General features: G+C 40.7%; 1 protein-coding gene across 4 annotated transcripts in view; it reads left to right on the top strand.

Annotated features, from left to right (window-relative positions):
* Positions 1–16448, top strand: part of SLC4A10 (solute carrier family 4 member 10) — a 369946-nt gene that overhangs the window by 336065 nt on the left and 17433 nt on the right. For all 4 annotated transcript variants that reach the window (XM_073647057.1, XM_073647056.1, XM_073647058.1 and 1 more), the window contains exons 15-22: positions 338–443; positions 6157–6318; positions 6474–6587; positions 9987–10148; positions 12126–12377; positions 14163–14231; positions 14718–14891; positions 15484–15606. In XM_073647057.1, the coding sequence (XP_073503158.1) occupies positions 338–443; positions 6157–6318; positions 6474–6587; positions 9987–10148; positions 12126–12377; positions 14163–14231; positions 14718–14891; positions 15484–15606 (1162 nt within the window). The remainder of the gene's footprint in view (positions 1–337; positions 444–6156; positions 6319–6473; positions 6588–9986; positions 10149–12125; positions 12378–14162; positions 14232–14717; positions 14892–15483; positions 15607–16448) is intronic.

The following is a 16448-nucleotide window of genomic DNA, read 5'->3' as shown; positions in this document are numbered from 1 at the left end:
TTTCTACAGTTTTGATAATTAGAAATGCACTTATTAGTAGATCATCATTTACTTTGGAGAAATATGTTTCGTGATTACAAGGTCATCCTATAGTAGATGGAGATTACTTATTAGCGCAGAAGTAATGAAAATCCAAAATAAATGGAGTATAACATATGTCACAATGCAGCAAATGAATCCGAGTCCTATTAAGTGCAGGATTTTAGAGTTTTCTTACTATATTAGCTTTAGATTGATGAAACCAATTGAGATACCTTAAAATGTTAAGAGTTTTACTTCTGCCTCCTCGACCAAACTATCTCCCAAAGATCTTGTTTTGGTCTTTTGTATTTGGTAGGTGCAGTTGTGCGGAGCCCGCTAACCCTACGAACGAGACGTTGAAATATTGGGATGAAGCCAATATAACCACGTCGGAGATAACCTGGACTAATCTGACTGTCAGTGTAAGTGGACAGTCTTTTTGTACATTTTATGATAAAAAAAATTAACTTAGATTCTGATGATTCAAATGTAGTCCCATCCTAATTGTTGTAGACATCTTCTTTTCAGTTATTTGTGTCTACAAGTTGCACTTAAAGGGGTTTCTAGGGCTTAAAGGAGACGTATCATGAGGTCAAAATTAAAAAATTTTTGCTCTTATATTATTCCCACTGCTCCCCTGATTATGCCATTTTTTGTTTCTCAAAAATCTGTCATATGCTTCCAAAAATATGGGTCTTTTTATTTAGAGCTAAATTTTATGGTCTTTATAAAGGGGGTGTGGCTCATAGAATTCTTTGGGGGTGTGCTGTGCATACTAATTACAAAGTGAGCCACACCCCCTTAGTGAAGACCATAAAAATCAGCATTGTCTAAAAAGGCCCATATCTCTGGGACTGTATGGCGAAATAAAAAAAAAATATATATATATATATATATAGATTGTTTATGGGAGCGGAAGGAATAAACAGGGTTATCCAGGTCCTCTTTAAAATTGATGGCATATAGCCTTAAAAATCAGCTGGAGTCAACTCTTGACACTTCTGACAGTCAGCGGTTTGAAGGGACCAAGGATCCGCTTTATTAATTACCAGGCAATGCTCCATTAAAAGCACCAAGAGTCAGTCCTCCAACAATCAGATATTAAAAATATATAGAGGACGATTGGAAAAAAGTTTTATGGACAGACGAATTAAAGTTTGAGGTGTTTGGATCATACAGAAGAACATTTGTGAGATGCCGAACAACTGAAAAGATGCTGGAAGAGTGCCTGACGCCATCTGTCAAGTATGGTGGAGGTAATGTGATGGTCTGGGGTTGCTTTGGTGCTGGTAAAGTAGGAGATTTGTACAAGGTAAATGGAATTTTGAATAAGGAAGGCTATCACTCCATTTTGCAACGCCATGCCATACCCTGTGGACAGCGCTTGATTGGAGCCAATTTCATCCTACAACAGGACAATGACCCAAAGCACACCTCCAAATTATGCATGAACTATTTAGGGAAGAAGCAGGCAGCTGGTATTCTATCTGTAATGGAGTGGCCAGCGCAGTCACCAGATCTCAACCCCATTGAGCTGTTGTGGGAGCAGCTTGACCGTGTGGTACGCAAAAAGTGCCCATCAAGCCAATCCAACTTGTGGAGGGGCTTCAGGAAGCATGAGGGGAAATTTCTCAAGATTACCTCAGCAAACTAACAGCTAGAAGCCAAAGGTCTGCAATGCTGGAATTGCTGCAAAGGGAGCATTCTGTGATGAAAGCAAAGTTTGAAGGAGAAAATTATTCTTTCAAATAAAAATCATTATTTCTAACCTTGTCAATGTCTGGACTATATTTTCTATTCATTTTGCAACTCATTTGATAAATAAAAGTATGAGTTTTCATGGAAAACACAAAATTGTCTGGGTGACCCCAAACTTTTCAGCGGTAGTGTATGTATATGACGCGCCCCTGGGCCTGCTGTGTCGCGCAGCGTCTCGCGCACGGGGCTTACCCGGAACCGGATCAGATGAGGGTCGTAGTCTCTGAGTGGCGGGGACCCGGTCCGTGCCCAGGGAGTCAAACCCAGCGTCTGGCAGTCTTGATAGATGTTATTTGAGTGTCGACTACGCCACCCGTTGAGTACAGCTATGGAGCTGACGCTGCAGGGCAGACCGCTGAGGCCGGTGTAGAATTGTGCAGCGTGATAGTATAACCCCCAACGGGAGGGGTATGGCCTCAGGGCAGCCGACGTGGAAGATGGGGGTAGCAGGAACCACTCAGAGACGGTGCGGTGTAATTCAGGGTCTTTACTGGTAACAACGATAGACCCTCCCGGAGTACTTGCTAGCGAACGGGGCCTGGTCAGTCCTTGAACAGATGGGATCTCCCCTGGCCAGGCGGAGTTGTAGGCCTCCCAAACTGACTGTACTCTTCTGGCTACCTTGCTAGAAGCGGATATAAGTAGCCCACGTCCCTGAGTGTACCGTGTGGTGCTCACCCGTATGGCCGGTGACTCGGGGCCTTCTAATGGCTTCCGCTCCACGATGGCGGTGCTGGTCCCACGCGTGTGACCGTGCCTTCGGGTTTCTGGGCCTGAGGACCTGAAATCCCCTGCCGGTCGGCTTCTGCTGCTGGGTAAGAGTTAGTCCCCACAGCCTCGGACGCCGGGTCCGGTAAGAAAGCTTCTCAGTCAGGGCGAGCTCTGCAGCTGCCAGCCCCTGACTCGTAGTAGTATTGCTCCCACTGAGCTCCTGCTGTTTCTTCCTATGACTGTTTCTTGTCTCTACTCTCCTAGACTCCTAACCCTGCTTCAGCCCCGGGTTTATATAGGGGAAGTTCTTCCCCTCCCAAGACTGGGCAGGAGGTGTGGCATGCACAGGATCCCTGACCAAAGGACCTCCCACCTGCTCTCAGACGTAATATCTCTATCACTGTGGCAACCAGACCCCTGGGGTGTCACATATATCTCGCATTGCTCTCCTATGGCTACATTAAAAATAGTACAGGGCATAACTTACTGATTACTGGGGATTCGACTGATGGAACGTCCATTGCTCCCGAGAGCAGGGATTGGCAGAACCCCCTCTGAATGGAGCGAAGGTTGAGCAGGTTAAAAAAAAAGCCAAGTGCTGTACTCTGCTTTCTCCAACAGTCCCAAAGGCAATGAATAGAGTGGAGGAGAGCATGGTCAACTCCTACTAGACAGGTCCACCTTCTCAAGATCAGGTCCCAACAGAAAGACCCCAAGTGATCAGCAATCCTATGGATAGGGGACTATCTTAGGAAAACCCCTTTACGGTTGGTGAAGCTTCCATCCCAACCAAGGGACTAGGACCCCAGCTGACACCTTGTAGCTACCAAAGAGGTGGATACTCATGCACATTGCCCTTTTAATTGAAGTCTATTAATACTTTATAATGGAAATAATTGAGCCATAATATTGCTACAATGGAATGAGTGGCCACCTTTCTCTTGTTTGAAGGATAGTGTCACAGGGATACCGTGACAAAAAGGGGCCAGAAGATCGCAGCGTCTGGTCACACAAAATCGTGCACTGATTAGAACTGCTTCATCATCCTATTAAAGAGTGCAGGTTTTCCTTGCTCTTTTATTGCAAGGGTTAATCAGTTCTGTTTATCTCCTGGAGCTCTCCATCCTGAATTGCCTCGCAGTTCAGTGTTGGCCACTCCCCTGTGGTATATATGCTTGCCACTAGCACTTGGGAGTTGCCAGTGATAGTTCTACTTCCTGGTTAGGTGACGCAGGAGATATTCAGTGTTTGGAGTAGGCGATTGGAGGGTTGTTCAGGAGATTTCTGTGTGGAGTTGGTTTGCATGGTTATCCTCATCCTCTCATATTCGGTTTCTCTTACCTTTCCCTCCCCTGTGTTCCACTCTGTTGTTTTGTGAGTGTACTAGTTTTCTTTCATCCCTGTTTGTCTTCCACTTTCTGTCTGGTTAGTGTAATCCTATACACTTCTGCCTCACACCTCCCTGGGTGGGAGAGGGATAAGATAAGGTTTAAGATAGTGGCATAGCAAGGTACATGACCCTTGCATCTCCACCTTCCTGGGTAATCCGGGGGACAGGAATAGACTAGGGCGCCCCCTAGTTTGTGGGATCAGGTAGGTGCTCAAAGTCCCTAGTCACTACATGACAGATACGGTCATTTATCAGTCATCAAGAAGGGAGGGTGATGAAAGGTCAGTCTGGCACCATGGTCCCATTTGCCCTCCCTATAATTCTGGTCTCTATTTTGCCTTCATTATGATCCCAGAAAAACTAATCCTCACTCATATCCTTAGCAGACAATTCCTTTTTTATCCAATATTTTAAGTCGTTTTTTCATTTTTCTTATTTGTCCCTTTAAGAATCTGCGGTATTTTAAATTATTCCATTAAAACAAGGAAGATCAAGTGTTAATTGCCCCTTAATCCTGGATTTAATATCTAATCTATCTTGTGATTTCTAAAAAAATGTTATTTATGTGAAATTTCCATTTGGGGTGAAAGCCAATAAGTTTACCATCTTGTGAGCTTCTCTCTGTCAAATAGAACCATGATTTAAATAGGGGAAAAAAAAATAAACAATATCCACAAATATCTTATATGTGACATTTTATGTTCTCAGATAAAGATAAAGCCCCTCCAATAAAATATGTTTTGTGTTTTTCTTTTATAAAATCAACTTAAAAACATCATAGAACAAAGAGGATTTCTGCTGATCTGTGACAGATGGCACAGTCAGACTATTCTAAAACGTATCCAAAAGCTCATATTTCCTCTAAAATTTTTTTTTTCTCCAGCTGTTCAGGATATGTATTGAAATATAACATTTTTTTTTATTTTCAGTTCCTATTCTTATCATAAGCTCAGCTTCCTATATAATGGCGGGGTGCTATCAGCATATCACTCTTATCTGTAATTTTTAACAATATTTTTCTTGTCTATGATTTGGATGCACAATGTTCGGGAGGGGGTTAAATGGGAAAATTAGAAACAAATCTAGAAATTGAAGATGGGGGGCTGGAGTATTGATTAGTAGGGATAGTCAAGGTTGGGATAATGCATGGGTGCATGGCAGCTAATTTTACGTGTTTTTACATTGCTGTAACCACATCCACATAAAAGTATGACACTGTGCCCAAGAAGAAGTATCATATAGTGTGAAACTAATATTGCAATATAATGACTACAGTTTGCATTTAGACTGCATGGTGATCGTCATCAAGCAGTCGTAGGATCACTGATTTTCCGATAGTGTTGCAGGCTGATCAGGCTGCCGATAACTCAACTAATTAGCAAAATGCTCTTTTGTTGGGTGAAATTCTGTTTTGGTTTGCACAAAACTTCATAGTCGGCAGCACATTGTCCTGTGTAAACAGGACATATGCTGCCAAGAACAATGGCAGTCTATACGCACTGAACTCGCCTTCAAACCTTGGAAATCACATGCCTGTGTATTTCTTCTGTCCAGTATGCAAATTGCTTCTTCAGAGAGGAAGAGGACTTGAATTCTAGTGCCACCTATTGGATGTGGCAATCCATAAAATCAATATCGACCCTTTAACGAGCCTTGTCACATGACCAGAATCTCAATTTGTAGACACGTGTTTCGGGGTGTTGCCCCTCCTCAGTGCAAAGCATCATATCTGAATGGGCTGTATGAGAGGTCTCTGACCAGGGTCTAAGGAGTAACATTCCTCTTCCTATCTGAAAAGGCAATTTGCATTACGTTACCCCTTAGGGCCCAGTCAGAGGCCTCTCATACAGCCAAATCAGATCTCATGCTTTCCACTGAGGAGGGGCAACACCCCGAAACACGTGTCTACAAATTGAGATTCTGGTTTGTATTTTATTCTAAGTCATGTGGCAAGGCTCGTTAAAGGGTCGATATTGACTTTTAGGTTTGCTACTTACTCTCTCACGTCTTCTGTTCAGTACATTATGAGGGGCTGTTGGACTGCAAAAGGCCCATATATTGTTCTTGCACAGGGGTCCTCTTCTGTCTGTGTCCACCAGTGTAACAAATGAAATCCTACCAGTAATGTATCTTCAGTAGGAGCCACCGCACAATACTGCAACATCAACCACTTCCGGGGAACGAAATCTGTGTGCAACCCTGGTAATTATAGGCTGCAGTAATAAGATGTGTGCATTGCATGGAAGTAATCGTTAACTTTAATTGTACATTCACAGGCGTGTCATGAATATAAAGGAGTTTTTGTGGGCAGTGCCTGTGGACATGAAGGCCCTTATGTTCCCGACGTCCTGTTCTGGTCAATCATCTTATTCTTTTCGACCGTTGTACTTTCATCAACCTTGAAACAATTCAAAACCAGCAGATATTTTCCTACAAAGGTACACACCCTACATCACATATTAACCAATACACCTATGGTTGCCCCTGATTGAGTAATTTCTCTTAATTTATGCATAGTTTTAGTAATTTCATTAGATCCATGGGAACGATTAAGCTGCAGATTCATTTTTCCCACCTTTTGTTTTACATGTAGGTCCGTTCAATTATCAGCGACTTCGCTGTGTTCATTACCATCATGGCAATGGTTTTGATCGATTACGGCCTAGGGATTCCATCTCCGAAACTTCAAGTTCCCAGTGATTTCAAGGTAATATGAAAGAACAATAAAGAGTAATATATGTTCGGTGTTTGACCCTTTAGAGGATTTTTATAGAATATTACATCGAGCATTTGGGGTCCCACCCAACACAGAGCAAAGAGAATGGTTGTGTATTCCTTTTACCCAGCACAGTAATAACCATACAAGTGTGACTGCGGCTCAACCAAAAACCCCATTCACTTAAATGGTCTGAGATGCAGAACCAGGCGCAATCACAATTATATGGACGGATCTATGTCAGAAACTGCAGTAAAGGAACCAGTTTGTTTTTGCCAATTAGCAGGTGTCCCAGCACCAATCATCCTAAGGCTAGGGTCACACCAGCATATATACTCTCATATGAACGTATAGGGTCGATTATTATCAGAGTTAGATTAGAGTGTAATTTGATTTTTTTCAGATGAGGAAAAAAAAGTTTCCATCTTCTCCATTCTGTCGGTCCGTGAAAATCGAGCTGCACTCAGATGTCATCCTAGTGCAGTCCGATGTTTTCCTCGGACTCATTGATTTGCATGACCTAGTGCAATCTGATAATTGGATACAACTTGGGCATGCAGCGATTTTTTTTCCTTGGTCTGGCTCGGACATGTGCACAGCTCCACAGAATAACATTGGTCCGAGTGCAATCCAATGTTTTGCCAGATCGCACTCGGATCGAAAATACGGTCATGTGAACGATCCCTAAGGAAAAACATCTATGTAATATTCTACACTGAACATCTTGGGTCAATGAAAGTGATTGAAGGCTTCTTGGCAATTGCCCATTGCGGCCTTGCAGTAAACCCTGTAAAAGTGGTTGGACATTACTTTTTACATTTTCCTTTCTAAGGAACACATGTAATTACTTATGTTGCCCTGTTCTCGTGGGCAGGTAGTCCTCACGTGATCCAGTCTTTCAGCTTTCTGTGATGTTCTGCCCAATGGTTTCCCCTTCTTCCCCAACCGGCCTTGGAACGTCATCATGATGTCCCTCTAGAGCAGCGGTTCTCAACTCCAGTCCTCAAGAGCCACCAACAGGTCATGTATGCAGGATTTCCTTAGTATTGCACAGGTGATAATTCCATCACCTGCACAGGCAATAATTACATCACCTGCACAGGCAATAATTCCATCACCTGAGCAATACTAAGGAAATCCTGAAAACATGACCTGTTGGTGGCTCTTGAGGACTGGAGTTGAGAACCGCTGCTCTAGAGGCTGTTGTAATGGGGCACACTTGCACCGTCTTCTGCAATCCCAATAAGCCAGCTTCTGGAGTGATGTACATGAGACTTTCCAAGGATGTAGGAAGGAGACAGAATAATTCGGAACGTCAGATAAAGTTCATTGGCAGGATAACGTGACCACCAAGGAACGGGGCAACGTACATAAATTATTTTATTTTAGAAAAAGGTTCCTTTTGCAAAAGGTTAAATAAAAAGGGACATTTTGAAAGGTAGTGAACAACCCTTTTAATATAATATACAAATATTCCTGTATTTACTTGTAGTGTAAAAATGTAATATACTGTAGAATATTCCAACTGATTAATGCAGTAAAGGGTTGCTGTTTCGGTAGAAGTATCTAGTTCAGAATATAAATGAATTTTGCCTTCAGATTGTATTATTCCATCCTGAGACATGAAGCTGAATATGTTAAAGCACTTGTCACCGTATATAGTTATGCATCAGATTGATTTTATAATAAGCTGCTTTGTAAACTCCTGCAGGGAACTATTCATCAAGCTGGACACATTTTCTAACTGTAATAACTAAGCCTTGAAGTCAAGGAGACATTTGGAAATATAAATCTCTAAGTAGAGATGATCGAAAGTGCTGCAGACTAATCTGCAGAGAGTTTCATTAAGAAGCCTTCTTGCTTCCATTTCGAGTGAAAAGCCTTTTTTTCTAAGTTGCATCCTATTACTTAAACCTCATTCATTGAGTCAGCTCAAAAGTGACAACCCTATAACCATTTTCTAATACACTATCTGTAATCTTCATGGTTTAGGCATAAAAAGTCATAATGGCATAGCTTTATTTGAAGAAATCAGTCTATCTTTGTAGAGCAGTCAGAGATAAGCTTCTGTTGCAAACTGCAAAGTCGATAGGGGAAAATAATGCAGTGCAAACATGCTTGTAGTGCAGCTCAACACACAGATGATTACCAAAAACTAGGCTTGAGTTGGCTTTAAACACACATTCGCATTGTTTTTTTTTATTGTTCATTGCTTCCTAAAGGCAAAATTAATCAACTTTCCCCATAATCTTCTTTAAAAAAAACATGATTTTGCTGAGGTAGAGACTGTGTAACTCTTTCACATAACTGGCTGTGCTGCTACTATTAATAGATCCCCTTGAATAAACAAGTATTGTTATGTTGTATAATGTGAACTGTGATGTGCGATAATGATGTTGATAATGTGAATTGCTTGACAGTAGGAATAGCAAGAATTAATGTTTGGGACTAGCCCAGAGTGGAAGAGGATAAACTGAAGGGAAAGAGACTGTTTCCTGTTGAGACATCACATAGGGCCTGGAGTGCATAGACAAGAGATCTAAGTTCTGGTGTGAGCAGTGCTGCATTTCTTGGGTGTCCCTAGAAGGGAGAGGAGACCGGGAGGTAGTTAGCATGATCTGAAGTAGAAACAAGGAAGAGTGACCGAGAGGCAGAGTGATTTATCGGATATGGGTCTTGGCAGGGGAGGCCTAGCTCTAAGGCCCAGAGTTTATAACTCCTAAAGGTAATGGGCCCAGACAGGATGGAGTAGGCAAGATGAGGAGAGTGCTCCGAGCTGGCATTCCAGAGCGTCCGCATCAGAGAAGATAAGTACGCATCATACTGGCACCATAGCTCCCCTAAGGGGAAAGAAGATGCGGAACTGCGGGTTGAGTAAAGGACTCTTGATAACTTGACTGTAGTGTCGAGCTGGGTTGTGGTGAAGTAGTGAGGAATAGTAAAGACAGAGGACAAGTAAAGAGCGAGAAGAGAAAGGAATTGAATTTGTGTAAGGAAAATGTTATGCATTATGAAGGAAATGTTTGAGAAGATATGTACCCGCTATCTTCTGTATATAACCCTCCCCAAGTTAATGTTCAGTAAAACGTTTATTTTAAACTGGTGGTCTCCCTTCTTAAACTGTAAAACATCTGGTCCTAGCCCACCAGCAACATCAATTAAATGCAGCCTGCACGGTTGCCCTCACAACACAAATCCACACACCCAGCCAAGACCCCTACCTTAATATAGCATGCTGGGGCTCAGGAAACGGGCACCTTGACTAGGGTTACCGTCCCCCTCCACGTTACATATGTAGAAACAGACCTTCAGATGAGTTTCACCATGTGAAAATATATTATAATTATACAGTTGCCAAATAATGTTGTTCTGTTTGGTTTCTTTTTGTAGCCCACTAGAGACGATCGAGGCTGGCTTGTTAATCCCTTAGGACCTAACCCTTGGTGGACTGTGGTTGCAGCCGTTATTCCATCTCTGCTCTGCACCATTTTGATCTTCATGGACCAACAAATCACAGCTGTCATTATTAATAGAAAAGAACACAAGTTGAAGGTAAAATTAATATTAGTTAAGTGACCGAAACACTAATGATCGTGATGATCGTCCAAATGTTTTTACATTTTGGACCACCGTTAGGACATTATATGTTAGTTGCTTTTTGTAATCTGTAGGTCTATAGTCCTACCATGGCAATACAATTTCTGATCCTCAAACAAGATGTTACGCTAGGTGTGGGAAAGACTAAGTGCAACACAAAAGGAAGAGGAAAAGGGAGCCCAGACTCTAGGGAAAGGGGGGAGTGGAGACCTCCTAGGCTGATCTAGTGTCACCCTGTCTCCCTATATTGATTATTCACCAATCGCCGCATGCATACCTCACCCTGTCTTTCCCTGGCGTTAGACTCAGGCTAGGGAAGGGAGGGGATGAGCACTAGTCGATCCCCACTGAACACTAAAGACAACAAGGGGGAACAAACAAGGGAAAATCGCTTAGCTTTAGTCGACTCCAGACGAATGCGCACACGTCGTCTAGCACCAGAGAGGACGAAGTACTGCTCTTGCTCAAGCCTTCACAAGGGGTAATGAATATCGCCGGCACCTCCCTACAGCAAACAGCAGGTATTCATACACCCAGACCAGGGTGTTAACTAGCCAGAGGAAGGTAACCGCTGGGTCCTAGAGATTGCCAGTTTTTAAGAAGTCTGTAATGCCAAACGAAGAGATCTCCTGCAACCAACTGCAGGGTGACTGTGTGTCACATCTAACACACCGGTGACACAAGATGACATTTTGGGCACTTGCTTCTGAAATGAGGTGCACACCCAGAAATTTGACAAGGTTCGAGGTTCTGGAATCCATAGATGGGTCATAACAAATTTATTACCGTCATCGGTCTACCTGAATACAGCGAGGATGCCTTTAAATGACTTGGCTTAGGTTTTAATAGTTCATATTTCTACAAATCACCAGTGCCTTTAAAATTGAATACAGAACGTTCCTGGTGTCGTGGAGAGGCTTGGGTGTTACTGATGAATATTACTAATGAGATAAGATGCTATGGGGATTTCTACATATTATCTGTGGCTGCCTACAGTGATTTATGAGTTACATTTATTATTGATGGTAGTTTAAGGGCAAATATATGTTTTCCCAGCATGTTAAGAAAGTAAACGAGTATCCCTGGTGGTCTAGAGGGCTGAAGAGGTTAATGGAAGCATCTTAGGGAGTCTTACCTGTTGGAATGGTTAATTGGATCATACCTCATGTCTAGGTCTAGGGAGTTTCTCACTTCAACCAACACAGACCGATGAGCTTTTTTAAGATGGTCATGTTCAGCTTTCTCTTTCTGTACTGCTTTGATAAAAGTGCTGGGACCGTAGAGAATTGTGACTATTACAGATGTAGATGCTGCCAACTTGATAGCTGTGCGAAAAACTGTCCTTGCCTTGAAAGTAATTATATAAAAAATGAACCTAATAAAAAATATTGTGATGTTGGCCTACACATGGAGCATTCAAATAATTCTAGTATCATTGCTTTAAAATGAATCTGTCAGCAGGATTTTGCCATGGAACCTTGAGAGCAGCATAATGTAGGGGCAGAGACCCTGATTCCAGCGATGTGTCACGTACAGGACTGCTTGCTGCAGTTTTGATAGAATCCATGTTTTCTTTGCTGTAGATGTAGCAGTGGGCAGATTGCTGAGCTGTATATAACCCCGCCCACATCACTATTTGGCTGCTTCCTCTGTACATTGTCAGCAAACTACCAATCAGTGGTGCGGGGCGTGGTTACATTAGCTGGACTGCCTGGCACATGACATATAGTCCTGCAGTGATAATTTCATGCTGATAAAACACTGATTGTACTGAAACTACAGCAAACTGTTGAGCAAGTTACCCATCTCTGGAATCAGGGTCTCTGCCCCTACATTGCAACATATGAACTATTTTTAAGTTGATCAGTAATTATTGCAAAAAAAAATATTTTATGTAGAATTTTTTTTTTTTTTTTTACGTTATTGCTACAGAAAGGCTGCGGTTACCATCTCGACCTCCTCATGGTTGGGGTTATGCTTGGCGTGTGTTCTGTGATGGGATTGCCCTGGTTCGTAGCTGCCACTGTCCTGTCCATCACTCACGTGAACAGTCTGAAATTGGAATCCGAGTGCTCCGCTCCGGGAGAACAGCCCAAGTTTTTGGGAATTCGGGAACAGAGGGTAACGGGACTCATGATTTTTGTTCTTATGGGATCATCAGTTTTTATGACAAGGATTCTTCAGGTTCGTAGAACACAGTTTTTGTTTGTTTTGACTTAATTAAAAGATACTTTTAGTATTTCTAGTCATAATATTGAGAAATAGATCTCATTGCAATCTTTTATATTATATGCAAAATATTAATAAGTTAGAATGAGATTATGTGGTGCAATTGCTATTTAAAAAAACCCATAGTGAATTCAATGATTTTTCAAGCAATTAACTTTTGTAACATCAAATTTTGATTCTTGAAGGGAATCTGTCAGTAGGATTAACCCTGCTAAGCCGTCTATATGGGCATGTAGATGATAGGAAGCTGAACAAAATGATACCTTAATATTATATTAACAGCTCAGTTACATACTAAGAAAAATGTTGATTTCTCTGGAATAAGACATCGAATCTATGGGCCGGACATAGATCTCCCTGAGAATCTGCCTTCAGAGCTTATTTTAAATGAAAGGGGGAGTTATCAGTGTGAGACATGTAATGACTGACAGTGTGCTCTCCTGATCTACATGTCTCACACTGGTAACGCCCCTTATCAGTTAAGATAAACTCTGGAGACAGATTCTCAGGGAGATCTATGTCCGGCCCATAGATCTTAACAGCTCATTTACATATTAAGAAAAATGTGGATATCTCTGGAGCAAGACATCGAATTGCAGATATCAAGGTATCATTTTATTCAGCTTTCAATGACATACATGCCCATATAGATGGCTTAGGAGGGTTGATCCCACTGACAGATTCCCTTTAAGGGTCTGGTCACTTGGACCCTGTAGGTATACATACAATGCCTCCCAATGGATGTCTCCATCTTCTTACCCTCTTGCTCAACGCGCTTCATTCTGGGTTGTCATAGAAGTTATTTTGTAGAATATTACTTTAAAATAAGTACTTTTAAAGACCATAGAAAAACAATTTGAAATATTGAAACTTTTTCAAATATTATGTATGGGATCTAAGGGGTAACGTTTCTCCTTCTAGCGAGTAACAAGCCAGGACTGGCATGTCAAAGTGAGGAGATTTATATATGCCATGCATGATCCTCTGGGAAACTAAATATGCAAATTGCCTCTTCAGAGAGGAAGAGGACTTGAACTCTAGTGCCACGTATTGGAAGTAGCAATCCTAAAATTCAATATCGACCCTTTAACGAGCCTTGCCATATAACTTTGGATAAAAGCCAAATCAGAATCTCAGTTTGCAGACATGGTGTTTCGGGGTATTGCCCCTTGTCAGTGCAAAGTATGGGACCTGATTTGGCTAGATGAGAGGCTTAAGACTCGGATCTAAGGGGTAACATCTCCTCACTCTGACATGCCAGGCTTGACTTGTCACTCTCCACAATGAGAAAAGTTACTCCTTAAATCCCAGTCTGAAGCCTCTCACCTAGCCAAATCAGATCTCATACTTTGCACTGATGAGGGTCAATACCTGAAAACACTGTGTCTACAAATTGAGATTCTGATTTGGCTTTTATCCTAAGTCATATTTCAAGGCTCGTTAAAGGGTCGATATTGACTTTTAGGATTGCTACTTCCAATATGTGGCACTAGAGTTCTAGTCCTCTGCTTCTCCGTCCGAAGAGACAATTTACAAACATTATGTTTAAAACTGAAAAATAGTAAAATGTAAAGGTTAAATGAAACATTAAAAAAATGTAAGATATTTTACTGAAATATCTTTAACAGCTGATGTATTAATTATTGTAGAACTGAAAATATATGTAGTGTGTTTATGAAATAGAAACACTTGTATTTTATTTTTTTACATGAAACCTTTTGTTCTTTTTCTGGTAACCAGTTTATTCCTATGCCCGTTCTTTATGGCGTCTTTCTCTATATGGGTGCCTCGTCACTAAAGGGAATTCAGGTAATATTTTTAAGTATTATAATAAATAAGTGTACAATAAATATTAAGATTGTTTTTTTTATTTTTCTCTTTTACGTTCAAATGCCCATTAGGCATTTTTTTTAGCATTTTAAAACTGTTTTATTGATTTACAAAATACTAGAAGAACTTAGATCTTTTAGTATATTTATGGTCCAGTTCTACACTATTGACTATATAATATAGTGATCGGAATACTTGATAGCAGTAGATCTTGCCTGTGCACCAATATTTTTTTTTAAAATATATTGGCCAACCCAACCATCTATCCCTGAGCCCTCCATATCCAGGTACACTCAAGGCTACCAAATCATTTGGTCCAAATCATCAGTCTCCACATGTTAAGGATGGTAATAACTACCCTCATTTAACGTCCAAAATTCTGACTCAATGGTCATAGGTAGTTCAGAAAAAAATAAAAAATTAAAATAAATGAAGTCAATGGTTAAAACCAATTCTGTTTTGTAGTTCTTTGACCGAATCTTATTGTTCTGGATGCCAGCAAAACATCAGCCAGACTTCATCTACCTGAGACACGTGCCCCTGAGGAAGGTTCATCTCTTCACCTTGCTGCAGCTAAGTTGTCTGGTTCTGCTATGGGTCATCAAAGCCTCTCGAGCCGCCATTGTGTTTCCTATGATGGTGAGAAGCTATACTGGTTACTTTATAAAAAGAGTGCAAAAAATAAGTGTTGTTTTTTGGTCTGAATCCCTAACAAGATTTTGGTGATTTCGTGGCCCCAAAGTTCCTTCTTACATTCGATAGTACAGAAAACATTGACTTTTTTCCTGCTGATTTCCATATTTTAATTTAAGCCAAAGAAATAGGGCAAAAGAAGTGAAACATTTCATGTGGATTTTGAAGCAGATCTGCTTTAAAATCCACATCAAAGAATATTGAAGCTGTTTTTTTATATGAATTTTGAAGCGAATCCTCTTCAAAATCTACATCAAAAACCTATGTATGAACAGAGCCTTAAAAATCTGGAAAAATAAAAAAATACAAATTGAAGTTGAATTCAAATAGCAAATCTAACTAAAATATCATTTAGGATTATAAAACAGGCTTGTACTGTTCTTTTTAACAAAGTCGTTTTTTCTTCCTTTCTTCCTCTTCTTTGTCTTGTCTGTGTTTTCCCTTGTTTTCTTCACCTTCCCTCCCTCAGGACCAGTTTGATACATTTTGTTTTTATTAATCCACAATTTGCATCATTACTTCTGCCTTTTCCCATCAGGTCCTGGCATTGGTGTTTGTAAGGAAACTTATGGACTTTTTCTTCACTAAACGGGAATTGAGTTGGTTAGATGATTTAATGCCTGAAAGTAAAAAAAAGAAGTTGGAAGATGCTGAAAAAGAGGTTTGTTAAGTTTTGCTCTTAAACTTTCTCATGTACATAGATATACATACATACATAGACCTTACACTAGAGCCGTATTATATGTGTCTACATTGCCATGTAATTTTCTTTTCCATGTAGATTATGGTGGCATAGCTATAGGAAGCGTTTATAACAATTGTTACTGGACCTATAGACCACAGATACAATTAAAACTGACACTGTATGAGAACAACTAGACTAGATTCTCCTTTTTTCAAGGATTTCATAGCGAAAAAATTAACATTAGGGGCATACTAGTATTTACGACTCTTTTATAGCAGGATCCCAAGATTTCTTTTTGACATAATGCCAATTGCAATCTCATTTTTGCTGTTGGGTAACCAATATAAAGTGAGATTTAAAAAAAAAAAGAGGATTTTTGTTACTCACGGTAAAATCCTTTTCCCAGATGGTTTCCTGTGTCCCCCAATGAAGCGATAGAGAAATATAAATTTCAAAAATAACTTTTTTTTTTCTAGAGATTTCCACTCATGATTTGTCAATTTATATATTCGAGCGTTAACTAATTCTTAAGAACAGTGAACTTTAAGCGATGGCCCACCATGTGTAGAAAGAGTACAACTCCCAGCATGTCCTTACAGGTGCAGAATGTACGGATATGATAGGAGTTGAAGTTTTTTTAACAGCCAGGTTAGAGATGACGGCTCTAGGGAACCTGAAACGTGGGTCGTTGTAAGCAGAAATAAGGAACATGCCCGAGAAAGAAATTATCCTCCATTGACCGGCGATAATGTGTTTAGTCAAGGAGAACACAATTCTGCTCTCATCCGTTGTGCCATCAGCTTTGACCTCATTCAGTC

Source organism: Phyllobates terribilis, unplaced genomic scaffold (assembly GCF_046119375.1).
Source record: "Phyllobates terribilis strain yellow unplaced genomic scaffold, ASM4611937v1 Scaffold_9__5_contigs__length_417890890, whole genome shotgun sequence".
NCBI lineage: Eukaryota > Metazoa > Chordata > Amphibia > Anura > Dendrobatidae > Phyllobates > Phyllobates terribilis.
Note: the sequence above shows the minus strand (reverse complement) of the source record. Positions and strands in the feature narration are given on the sequence as shown.